The 11,949-nt window shown below is 54.6% G+C and overlaps 2 protein-coding genes across 3 annotated transcripts in view; one reads left to right on the plus strand and one right to left on the minus strand.

Moving 5' to 3' along the window:
* Window positions 1-11,949, plus strand: part of LOC102749710 (myosin-11) — a 55,315-nt gene that overhangs the window by 37,259 nt on the left and 6,107 nt on the right. For both annotated transcript variants that reach the window (XM_081819960.1, XM_081819961.1), the window contains 13 exons: window positions 942-1,148; window positions 2,555-2,659; window positions 2,748-2,900; window positions 3,127-3,375; window positions 5,039-5,251; window positions 5,609-5,821; window positions 6,075-6,236; window positions 6,652-6,780; window positions 7,057-7,145; window positions 7,589-7,712; window positions 8,338-8,546; window positions 9,462-9,570; window positions 9,663-9,835. In XM_081819960.1, the coding sequence (XP_081676086.1) occupies window positions 942-1,148; window positions 2,555-2,659; window positions 2,748-2,900; window positions 3,127-3,375; window positions 5,039-5,251; window positions 5,609-5,821; window positions 6,075-6,236; window positions 6,652-6,780; window positions 7,057-7,145; window positions 7,589-7,712; window positions 8,338-8,546; window positions 9,462-9,570; window positions 9,663-9,835 (2,135 nt within the window). The remainder of the gene's footprint in view (window positions 1-941; window positions 1,149-2,554; window positions 2,660-2,747; window positions 2,901-3,126; window positions 3,376-5,038; window positions 5,252-5,608; window positions 5,822-6,074; window positions 6,237-6,651; window positions 6,781-7,056; window positions 7,146-7,588; window positions 7,713-8,337; window positions 8,547-9,461; window positions 9,571-9,662; window positions 9,836-11,949) is intronic.
* Window positions 3,205-11,949, minus strand: part of NDE1 (nudE neurodevelopment protein 1) — a 44,959-nt gene continuing 36,214 nt past the window's right edge. The window contains exon 10 of the mRNA XM_081819962.1: window positions 3,205-3,345. The gene's annotated coding sequence lies outside the window, so the exon portion shown is untranslated. The remainder of the gene's footprint in view (window positions 3,346-11,949) is intronic.

The raw sequence follows: 11,949 nt of genomic DNA on the forward strand, positions 1-11,949 counted from the left end.
GCTGAACCCCCCCACCCCCTCCAGATGAATAAAAGGACACTTGTTCGTGTCCTCTTGTCAAGTGGGATCTGAATACTAACTTTTGACATTGTCTCAATTCTTTGTGCATGTTGGACAAATAAGATTTTGCTAATCATAACTACAACGTACATTTCCCCTTGCGGTACTATGTTGAATAAAAGTGATGAGCGTGGACATGCTTATCTTGTTCCTGACCTTAGGGGAAAAGCTCTCCGTTTCTCCCCACTGAGTATGATGTTTGTCTTGTTTTTTAAATGTCAGAATTCCTGAGGTATATGAAGTAAAACCCTGTAACTGTAAAGGTCAATGAATTTTGACAGATATATGCATTTGTATAACCACCACCTATCATGATAGAGAACATTAGAATTTTTTTATAAAGAAGCTGGAATCCAAATTTTTTTTAAATGTTATTTTAAGATTTTATTTATTTACTCATGAGAGACAGAGAAAGGCAGAGGCAGAGGGAGAAGCTGGCTGCCCACTGAAAAGGGAGCCCGATGTGGGGCTCGATCCCAGGACCTTGGGATCTTGACCTGAGCCGAAGGCAGACGCTGAACAGACTGAGCCACCCAGGCGCCCCTGGAATCCAGATTTACGTGACATTTCTTTATTAAAATGTTGGCAACTAAGACTAGGTCAACCAGGACATGACAATAAGTTGGATGTAGCTCATGGAATGCTCGTTTGCAACCTTTGAGCTTTAGAAAAACAGAATACAGAAAGTCTCACAGTGACCACGTGTCCCCCACCTCACCGCGTCCCTCCCCTGAGGCGACAAGCACAGATCCTTAGGACCCTCCTGACTGGCAGAGGGAAAGGGAAAGAGGAAGATGCCCCAAGGGATAGAGGTTCCGATCTTAAAATGCGTTCCTGGCCCGAGCTCTAATGCCTTCCCTCCCCTCTGTGTACCTGGCCAGGCCAAGGCCAATCTAGACAAGAACAAGCAGACGCTGGAGAAGGAGAACGCCGACCTGGCCGGTGAGCTGCGGGTCCTGAACCAGGCCAAGCAGGAGGTAGAGCACAAGAAGAAGAAGCTGGAGGTGCAGCTGCAGGAACTGCAGTCCAAGTGCATCGATGGGGAGCGGGCCCGGGCCGAGCTCAACGACAAGGTCCACAAGCTGCAGGTGAGTCACCAGCACCGCAGGCATCCCTTGGTCCCAGCTCTGCAGGGGAATGAAGCTTTTCCCAGCTAACTGAAGTCTCTCTTGCTGCAAAGCAAGCTGGTTTCCTCTTGTTCCACTCCTCAAGGAGAGGAGATGGGCTCTCTCTTCCATTCGATCTGTAGAAACCTTCATCTGCTCATTCAGCAAACATTTGAGTATTTGCTGTAGGCCGGGCGCCATGTTTAATGCTGAGATACAGCGGCTAGAAAGACATGGCGCCTGCCCCAATAGAACTCTGACCCAGTGGAGGGAAAGGCGTTTCTAATCCCATGAATGAATGTAAAATGATGCAGTAAGTGTAAGTAACAAGGGGCCTGGCCTGTAGGAGGAGGAGTTGGGAAAGGCTTCCCTAAGAAGGAGGTATAGTCTGAGATAAGTAGAAGGCTAGGACGCAGAGGGAGCAGCATGTGCAAGGGCCCAGGGGTAGGTGGGAAATTAGAAGAGGTCACAGAAGTTGAGCTAGAATGCTGAGCTGGAAGGGGAAATGTGGTGTAACGTGGGACTAGAGAGGTAGGTCATGGCCGAGTGACACAGGGCCTTCGAGGTCCCATTATATGTACATTTGTCTTTGAGTGACAAGAAGCCATTGATAGGTTTTAAGCTGAGCAATGACAAAGTCTGTTTGTCTTTGGTCTTATTTAGCTTTGACTAGACGTTTGGCCTGACTTCCATTCATGCGATACAGGCAGACCTTCGATAAATATTTAATGTGCTTATAGCCTGGGGCAAGGGAGCAGGGGAAGCATTAAATATGATTTTTTCCCCCCACATGCAGGGGAGAGCAGGGGTTCTGCTCTCATAACATAAGCAATGTCCTAGAGGAGCAGAGTCAAAATCATTTATATCCTCATTGTAAGTGGGAAGAGAATGGACGGTGGGATGATATCTCCAAAAGGACCTGCTCCTGCATCTCTGGTTTTGGCCATAAGGACCCATGAAAAGGCCAAGAGTAGGGGTGAGGAAGAGGGTGGTGGAAAAAGGGCCCTTGGAAGTGGAGGTGCCATCTGTACCCTCTTCTCCAACTTTAGGGAGCAGGCGAGTCCAGAGCAGCTCTATGTCTAGACTCAAACCGGTTTCATTTTTTGCCAACCTTGGCAAGGATCCAGGATCTAGGATCCATTGAGTGGGATTAGGACCCAGTCAATACAGTTTGGGGCTCTAAGAGGTTCTTAGAACCAGGCATCCCAACTTGCAGGCGATTCACTCCCCTTGGCAGCCATGGAGCTACCGTGATCAGGCCCCATAGCTCGTGGGTATTTCTCAATCGGCGGATGCCACACGACCTATCGTGTGAGTAGAGAGGGCTTCTCTTACTTAACAGGGATCCCGTTCTGGAGGTTCTAACCACAGTCTCTTGGCATCCTCAGAATGAAGTGGAGAGTGTCACGGGGATGCTCAACGAGGCGGAGGGGAAGGCCATAAAATTGGCCAAGGACGTGGCGTCCCTTGGGTCCCAGCTCCAGGACACCCAGGTGGGTATTTGGCCACATCATCCAGAGGGACCCGGGGTATGAACTTCCCGAGCATGGGTCCCTGGGACTTCCACGTGTCCTTCCATAGGAGCTGCTTCAAGAAGAAACCCGGCAGAAGCTCAATGTGTCCACCAAGTTGCGCCAGCTGGAGGATGAGAGGAACAGCCTACAGGACCAGCTGGACGAGGAAATGGAAGCCAAGCAGAACCTGGAGCGTCACATCTCAACTCTGAACATCCAGGTGCTGGCTGTGTGTCCTTGCTTTTCTAGGACTGAGCCTTGCGGGGAGATCAGGAGCTCGATTGGGCCGTGGTGGTGTGCTGGAGCCATTTTGCTTGGCTCACTGGCCCCCCCCTGCTGTTGAATTTCTGCAACGCAGAGAAGGTGGCCTCTTCCCAGGGTGGGGTCAGGGACGGGAATCAGCCAATGGCCCTTCTCTTACGGGACCCCGGACACTGCCATTTTAGCTCTCCGATTCGAAGAAGAAGTTGCAGGACTTTGCCAGCACCGTGGAAGCCTTGGAAGAGGGCAAGAAGAAGTTCCAGAAGGAAATCGAAGGCCTCACCCAGCAGTACGAAGAGAAGGCAGCAGCTTATGACAAACTGGAAAAGACCAAGAACAGGCTTCAGCAGGAGCTGGACGACCTGGTCGTCGATTTGGACAACCAGCGGCAACTCGTGTCCAACCTGGAAAAGAAGCAGAGAAAGTTCGATCAGGTAGGGGCTGGAGGGTGGTCCGCTCTGTGCGCGGATACGGGCCGGGACAGGTGGGGCTGCGGTGTATCTGCATTCCATCCCCTGCTTTGCTGGCCGCGATGGAAGGCTAGCTTGCCTCGGGTGACCCTGAAACATGAGGGCTTTCTAGGTCAGAGTGAGGAGAGCGGCCCCACCCGGAAGGGACTTTCAGGTACCCCCACCAAGAGGCTCACCTGTGACCCCACTGATGCCTTAGTTTCTAGCCCCGATAAGGAGATTCATTTTATTCACTCAACGACTATTTATGGAGTGCCTCCTGAATATACCAAGTAATTTAATGTTTCTACCCTTTAGATAACCACTTTCCCCTAACATTTCATTACGCACAATTTCAAGCACCCAGCAATGCTGAAAGCATGAAACAGTGAACACCTGTATGCCCTCCACCTGGATTCGATCGTGAACGTTTTACCAAACTCACTTCATTACATGTTTATTTATAAGGATGAACTGTACATGTCAGTGGTATCTTATCTTTTGGATGCCTTTCAAAGCAAATTACAGACCTCCCCCTCCATACCTCAACACTCTTTGTATTAACTAGAGTTCCTATTTCAAATATGATTTTGCTTCTTGTGAGATAAAAATTTACCTACACAGAAATGCACAAATTTTTAAGTGTACACTCTCTTGAGTTCTGATAAATGCATCCACTTGTGTGGCCCAGACCCCCAAATACCGACTTTTTTTTTTTTTTTTTTAAGATTTTATTTATTTATTTGAGAGAGAGAGAGAGCATGAGAGGGGGAGGGTCAGAGGGAGAAGCAGACTCCCCGCTGAGCAGGGAGCCCGATGCGGGACTCGATCCCGGGACTCCAGGATCATGACCTGAGCCGAAGGCAGTCGCTTAACCAACTGAGCCACCCAGGCGCCCCCCAAATACCGACTTTTACTTTGTTACTCAGAGTTAGCAAACATCATTTGGTTTGCAAGTGACTTGGGGTTATCCTAAAAATCAATTTGGGGATTGTACTGGGTCAGAGCCAGAGGCGTGCGGGCTCAGAGCACCAGGCTTCTAGATGACATGCCGGCCCTTCCCTTTTTTTGTCTCTGTGCGGTTGACCTGTCTTCCCTGTTTCCACTCTGCTGTCCCGTTATCGGTTTCAAGGCCTGAGGTCACGTCTTTTATTTTCCTGTCACGTTTGGTGTAGGGTTTTTGTGTTGACTGTGCTATCTGGGGGCTCCTATTACTTACCTGTCTTTGCTGACTTCTAGAAGTCTGGGTTTGGCTCTCTCTGCAGATGAGATTAATGTCCCTAACTCTGGCTCCTAGGGCACTTTTGAGAGCCAGAGACGAATGGCCATGAAAAAAACAAAAAGAATTATTGGCCCCCGGCAGGATTAAATGTCACTTGGACCTCAGTAGCAGTGTGTTCTAACCAACATGGGCGGCATAAGTGATTTCAAAGCACAAAGACTCAGCAGATGCTGGTTGTGCGGAAGGTCGACCTAGAAGTCAGAAGCAAGCTTATTATTGACTCTTGCCATAGATATCTTGACTGGTTACACCTGCCCCTGAGTACATTTAGCAGGACACAAGGCTTCTCGCCCTTATTTGCAATGAAATGAAGCTGAGCTTCGGGTATGTGGAGGGGTCACTTCTGGGGCTTCTGTTGTGTCGTAGTTGTTGGCCGAGGAGAAAAGCATCTCTTCCAAATACGCGGATGAAAGGGACAGAGCCGAGGCAGAAGCCAGGGAAAAGGAAACCAAGGCCTTGTCCCTGGCGCGAGCCCTCGAGGAGGCTCTGGAAGCCAAAGAGGAACTTGAGAGGACCAACAAAATGCTCAAGGCCGAGATGGAGGATCTGGTTAGCTCTAAGGATGACGTGGGCAAGAACGTAAGTCGCTCTCCGTTGTCTTTGCTCACTCACATGTCACCAGCCCACCCTCCCGCTATTTATCAGTCCCTGGGGCAGGCTGGGCAGGGGACGGGGGGGCTGGCTCCGTGCCTCTTTGATGTGAAACCATAATCGGGACTGAAGGCAGTCCCTCTGTCACCCACACACTGGCTGGGAACAGCAGTTGGGGTTGGGGTCTGAGTCCAGGGCTCCCAGAGGAAGGCTCTGGTCTTGACTCCTTGGCCATGTATCCTGTTGGGGGGGGGGTGCGCAAAAGGCCCTCTCTCTGACCTGAATGAGCTTCCTATCATTGTGGGTTGCCTGCCCATCTACATGAAGTCAACTCTCACGTGAAAGGTCCATGAACTGGAGAAGTCCAAGCGGGCCCTGGAAACCCAGATGGAGGAGATGAAGACCCAGCTAGAGGAGCTGGAGGACGAGCTGCAGGCTACGGAAGATGCCAAGCTGCGGCTCGAGGTCAACATGCAGGCCCTCAAAGGCCAGTTTGAGCGGGACCTCCAGGCCCGCGATGAGCAGAATGAAGAGAAAAGGAGGCAGCTCCAGAGGCAGGTAATCCGGGGCAGGTCAGGGAGAAGGGGGGCTGGGGTGGGAGGTGGGGTGGCCAGTTTCCTTCCTCCCACCACCACCTCCTGGCCCGATAGAGACTTGGTTTTCTCCCCTGCAACCTGGGGATGAGCAGACCCACCTGGCAGGGGGCTGTGCACACCTGGGAGCTGGCTGAATGCTGGCTGAGGCCGGGTGGGGGGGAGGGCTTCCAAGGGACGGGTCAGCCCAGCAGCGCACATCTCCCCTCCTCGCTCAGCTTCACGAATATGAGACAGAACTGGAAGATGAGAGAAAGCAACGTGCCCTGGCAGCCGCGGCCAAGAAGAAGCTGGAAGGGGACCTCAAAGACCTGGAGCTGCAGGCCGACTCGGCCATCAAAGGCAGGGAAGAAGCCATCAAGCAGCTTCAGAAACTGCAGGTGGGTGATGGCTCAGATGCAGGGCACAGGTGGAGGGAGGCCATGGCTTCCCCGAGGCCGGGGACGTCAGCAGCAGCAGGACGCATGCCTGTCACTGGTGCCTACTAGCTGCTGTTTTCCCTGCCACAGTTTCGCATTTGGGGGCTGTTTCCTGCCCTGGGTGAGGCACGGTTACCAGGCATTTGGCCGTGGCCCTCCGACCGCATGGCCATTTTTTAGGTCTGTTGACCCCATCCAGAACGGTGCCCCTCAGTAGCAACCTGGCCATATGTGAGGTGGTGGGCTATGCTCATACGATGGGGACGTCTCTGTGGTTAATCGTGGAAAATCCTAGGGGTTGGCACGCCACGATAATTTGGGCAGAACTTGGGTGAGTAAGGACATCTTAGCTTGTCCTTCCTGTTGACTCATGCAGGCTCAGATGAAGGACTTCCAGAGGGAGCTGGAAGACGCCCGTGCCTCCAGAGATGAGATCTTTGCCACCGCCAAAGAGAATGAGAAGAAAGCGAAGAGTTTAGAAGCGGATCTCATGCAGCTCCAGGAGGTAACGCTTTCTCTCTCAGAGCCTCAGACGGGGGTCTCTTGGTAGGCACCCTCAGCACCCCAGTGATTTCTTTCGCTCATCCAGCATTCCACATAGGCGGACCCCCAGAGTAAAGGCAGGGAAAGACAGGATTTTTCTCCTCCAGTATAGATGCAGGGCTTCCCCTGAGCTCAGAGAAGGCATAGCCACTTTCAAGGGTGGCTGTAGAAACTGCTGGGGTTCAGCCCTTCCATGGAAGATAACAGGTTTCCTTCCTCCCTACCCCCCACCGTCCAGGATCTAGCCGCGGCTGAGAGGGCTCGCAAACAGGCCGACTTGGAGAAGGAGGAACTGGCCGAGGAGCTGGCCAGCAGTGTCTCAGGAAGGTATGCAGCCACATAGGGAGGAGGGGGTCCTAGACTCAGATGATGAGGGAGAGGCAGCTCATGGGAGAACCTCCCAGACCCCCGTTTTACTGCTGAAAAGGACAGTGTCCAGCTGAGCTTGTCACAGGGGTCACAGGGGTCTTCACACCCCATTTGAGTGTGTGGCCAGGTTTGTTCATTCTGAATGAGCAGCATGGTGGGGCTGGGGCTGGGGCGGTTGGGGACACCAGAGAGGGGAGGGCTGATCTTGGTGCCAGGCCCCGGCTCTGCTGATACCTACTGGATAGGAGTCCTGGCCCCCTTTTTCCCAGCTGTGTGACTGTGGACAAGTCTCTCGGCCTCTCTGAGCCTCAGTTTCCTCCTGGGCATCGCTCCTCCAAGGAGAGGGACTCTTATAAGCCAGGGGGAGGCTGGAGCCCCAGATGTAGCTGCATTTCCCTTAGGAACACACTTCAGGACGAGAAGCGCCGCCTGGAGGCGCGGATTGCGCAGCTGGAGGAAGAGCTGGAGGAAGAGCAAGGCAACATGGAGGCCATGAGTGACCGCGTGCGGAAGGCCACGCAGCAGGTGGGGGCCAGAGCGGGGCAGGGCGCTGGAGCAGCACCAGCGCTGGGCTTCACCTGTAAGAAGCCCACCCTGGCCCAGCGACATGCACTGCAGGCTGCCATGGGCCGGGCCTGGGGTGCGGTGGGGGGGGGGGGAGACGGGGGCGAGGGGCCAGCACGCCTGCTCCCTGCACCCAGTCCCACCTCTCAGGGTCCTGCAGCACCTTGCCAGCCTGCGGTGTCTCTGCTGGTGGCCAGCCTAGGTCTGCCTCCCTCCAGCAGATGCCGTGTGCCTGGAGGAAGGGCCTCGGGGTACTTCTTGCTCTGTCCCCAGCCCCCAGCCTTACCCTCGTGAGCACTCAGTGCCATTACTGAGTGCCAGCTCCAGGATGGGGGCTCAGGACCCACCACGTGACCTAGAAACGGGGAGCCCGGGTAGCACTGGGACGCTGCCCCTTGAGCTGTGCCCAGGAAGGAGCTGGTGGCTGCAGGAGCCAGGGAGGGCTCTTGGGGGCTCCAGCTCCAGGGACCCACGCCGAAGCCAAAGGCTGGTAGGGGTTGGGGGGCAGCAGGAGACGTTCGTCATCTCCGTGGACCACGCCGGGCTTCCGTGCCCTCCACCTCATGACCTTCACCGTCCTCCACAGGCCGAGCAGCTCAACAACGAACTGGCCACGGAACGCAGTGCAGCCCAGAAGAATGAGAGCGCAAGGCAGCAGCTCGAGCGGCAGAACAAGGAGCTGCGGAGCAAGCTGCAGGAGATGGAGGGGGCAGTCAAGTCCAAGTTCAAGTCCACCGTCGCGGCCCTGGAGGCCAAGATCGCACAGCTGGAGGAGCAGGTCGAGCAGGAGGCCAGGTACGTGGGGCCCGGGCTGCAAAGACAGCGCGCGTGCCAGTGAGGGGTGGGGGGGCCGGGGGGGCCCTTAGGCTCTCTGGGTATCAGTTCTGGCTGGGAAATAAGCCCCGTGGTACCCGGGCTGCAGTTGTACCAGGAGATGGGTGTGTGAATGCCGGGGCGGGGTGGGCTGGGCCCGGAGAAGGCCCTTAGCACTAGCACTACGTAGCAGGCCTGCTCCGTGAGGTCAGCCAGCCTCCCCGGGGGCACGCCGGCTTTTCCTGGCCTGTGTTTGCAGGACGTCGTGTTAAGGGCTACACAGAAAGTCCCAATCAGCAGCCTATGCAGCCCAAGCAAGTGTGGGAAGGGCCCCTTCTCATTTTAATGAGAAAGGAAGGTCACAGCACCGTGGTCACCGGCAGACCGCAAGGATTCTGACCCATTCTTTTTATTCTGGTAGTGGCTTTACTGATAACATCCATACGATAGAAGTCAGCCGTTTAAAGTGTTCGGCTCAATGGCTTGCAGTGTATTTGCAGAGAGGGGCACCCTCTCCACAGTCAACCAGGGAACGTTCTTGTCCCGTCAGTAAGACACCCTGTACTCCTTCGCCCTCGGTCTTCCCCAGCCCGCAGCAACCACTGACTGACTTTCCGTTTCTGTGGTCTATTCTGGACATTTCATATAAATGGAATCACATACTTCGGGCCCTTTTGTGACTGGCCTCCTCCGCTGAGCATGTCTTCAGCGTTCACCCATGTTGGAGCAGGCGTCAGAACTACATTCCCTTTTACGGCCGAACCCTGTTCTTCTACCTGATTTGGGGGAGGAGCCCCAACGTGGGGCTCTGGAAAAGCGCTCACGGTGGGCACGGTGCGGGTCGGGTGTGTGCACCAACGGCAAGGGAAGCCATCCCCTCTCCCTCCGTCTATGCAGAGAGAAGCAGGCGGCCGCCAAGTCGCTGAAGCAGAAGGACAAGAAGCTGAAGGAGGTCCTTCTGCAGGTGGAGGACGAGCGCAAGATGGCAGAGCAGTACAAGGAGCAGGTAAGCCAGCTCCTCGGGCCCCTCCTGGCCCACCGCGGACCCTACTAAGGGGTCGGCGACCCTCCTCTAACCCTCGGGCGTCTCCCTGACAGGCAGAGAAAGGGAACGCAAAGGTCAAGCAACTCAAGCGGCAGCTGGAGGAGGCGGAGGAGGAGTCCCAGCGCATCAATGCCAACCGCAGGAAGCTGCAGCGGGAGCTGGATGAGGCCACGGAGAGCAACGAGGCCATGGGCCGTGAGGTGAACGTGCTCAAGAGCAAGCTCAGGTAAGGCTCGCGGGCCGGGCTCCGGGCAAGCCTGACGCGCCCACAGTGAGTTTCTTTATCGCTGCAAAGGACGCCCTTTCCCCAACGCCCCGCTCCTTTCCACGGGTTCCCCCTGCTCGTCCGCACTTCTGCAGGCACCAGTGTGTGCCAGGCCAAACCCATGGATCCTCCCTGCGGTTCTGTAATGGCTGCTCCCCTTCCCATCCCAACCTCAGGTGAGGAGGAAGAGGCCAATCCCTGTCCCCTGAATCAGTACAAGTCCCTTCTCTCCTGAACCTCTTTTCTGGACTCTCTTCGGCTCCTTGGTCTACCTCCGGGTCTCTCATCACCATTGCTGTTTGTTTGGGGCTGGATCATTCTTGATCACACGAGCAGGCCTGTGTACTGTAGGATGTTGGGCAGCATCCCCAGCCTCTCCCCACTGGATTGTCCCAACCCAAAATGTCTCCAGACATCGCCCAATGCCCCTGGGGGTGCAGTCGCCCATGGTCGAGAACCTCTGCCCTAACTGGGGCTGAGCTCTCCCCCACACCCCTGCACCTCTGGGCCTGAAGGTGAGTAGGCAATGCCCCCTGCTCCTCAGGGCTCCTTCCCATCCCCACTGGTTCCCTGAAGGCTGGGGCCCTGAGCCTCCTGGCACACGTGCCCACAGCCCTCCAGGGGGTGATCCAGCATCCCCTGTCCTTGACCTCCTCTCCTCCACAATCCCTCCGTGGGCGTGACCTTGCCCATCAAGCATCGAGTCTTCTGCCTGCCACCTTTTTTAAGTTTGTTAAAAACACAACCCAAATGAAAGCACACTTTCTACCTTCAGCTGCTCAGAATGGTTTGAGAAAAGCAAACACGGGCACTGCCCTTTCCTGCTGGGTGTTCTCTAGGGCCATGTGGAGCAGACCCCACTCAGTGCTTCCTGGACCTCAGGCTCCCCTCATCCTCCCTCTCTCTTGGACATTGCTTTTCACTTTCGCCCCAGGCTTTCTCCCCCCTGCGCATCCTTACAAGCCCCAGTTTCCCCCATCGACCCACCTCCCGACAGATGTGTTCATTTCTTCTCTGTCCCCCATTCTGGGCTGAACCCTCCAACACCAACTCAGGCCAACACCTCTGGTAGACGTACCTCTCTTGTTCACTCAAGGACATTGTTCCAGAAATTCTTACCCTTCACTCCTTTGCAATGTTTTCCCTCAACAGAGTCATTCCATGAGCTGAGAAAACCTCTCAGCCCCACTCCCCTCCTACCCTTTACCACAAAACCCTAATGGTCAGTCCTCAGGCCTCACCCGACTCAGCTGCAGCATGCCCTTCCTTAGCTGGGCTTCCCGGACACTCTCCACAGCTGGTTTGCTTCCTGCTTTTCTGGCTGTCTTTCCTCACCTCCTCTGCTGGTGCATCTCCTCGCCGGCTTGCCATTGGCCTGCCCTGCCATCTTGGTCTCTCTTCATCTCCATCTCTGCTCACTCCCTGGGTGATTTCAACCAGGCTGGTGGCTTTTTTTTTTTTTTTTTAAGATTTTATTTATTTATTTGAAAGAGAGAGTGAGAGAGAGAGAGCACAAGAGGGGTGAGCGGGAGAGGGAGAAGCAGACTCCCTGCTGAGCAGGGAGCCCGATGCGGGACTCGATCCCGGGACTCCAGGATCATGACCTGAGCCGAAGGCAGTTGCTTAACCAACTGAGCCACCCAGGCGCCCAGGCTGGTGGCTTTTGAATTCCACCCACAGTGAGTGACTTCCTTGTTTCTATCTCCAGCCCAGACTTCTTCCTGGAACCCCAGACCCTCACACCTTGAGCCCTGACTGAACCCCTTCACCCCCAAACCAGCTTCCTGCATAGACTTCTCTAGCCCAGCAACTGATAAAGCCATCATTAACCCAGGCCACAAACCTGGGGTCATATTTTTCCCTCTCCCTTATACCTCGCATCCAATCTGTCAGAGAATCTGGTCAACTTTCCTTAAAAATACCATATATCCAGAATCCAATCATTTCTTGTCATTCTGGTCCAAGCCACCCTCTCCTAACATCTAGATAACTTTTACAACCTCCTCATGGGCCTGTGTTCATGCTGTGCCTTTATAGTCTGTTTTCAACACAGTAGCCAGAGGAATCCTGTTGAA

This window comes from Leptonychotes weddellii, chromosome 5, assembly GCF_054177405.1.
Source record: "Leptonychotes weddellii isolate Sample4059 chromosome 5, ASM5417740v2, whole genome shotgun sequence".
Lineage (NCBI taxonomy): Eukaryota > Metazoa > Chordata > Mammalia > Carnivora > Phocidae > Leptonychotes > Leptonychotes weddellii.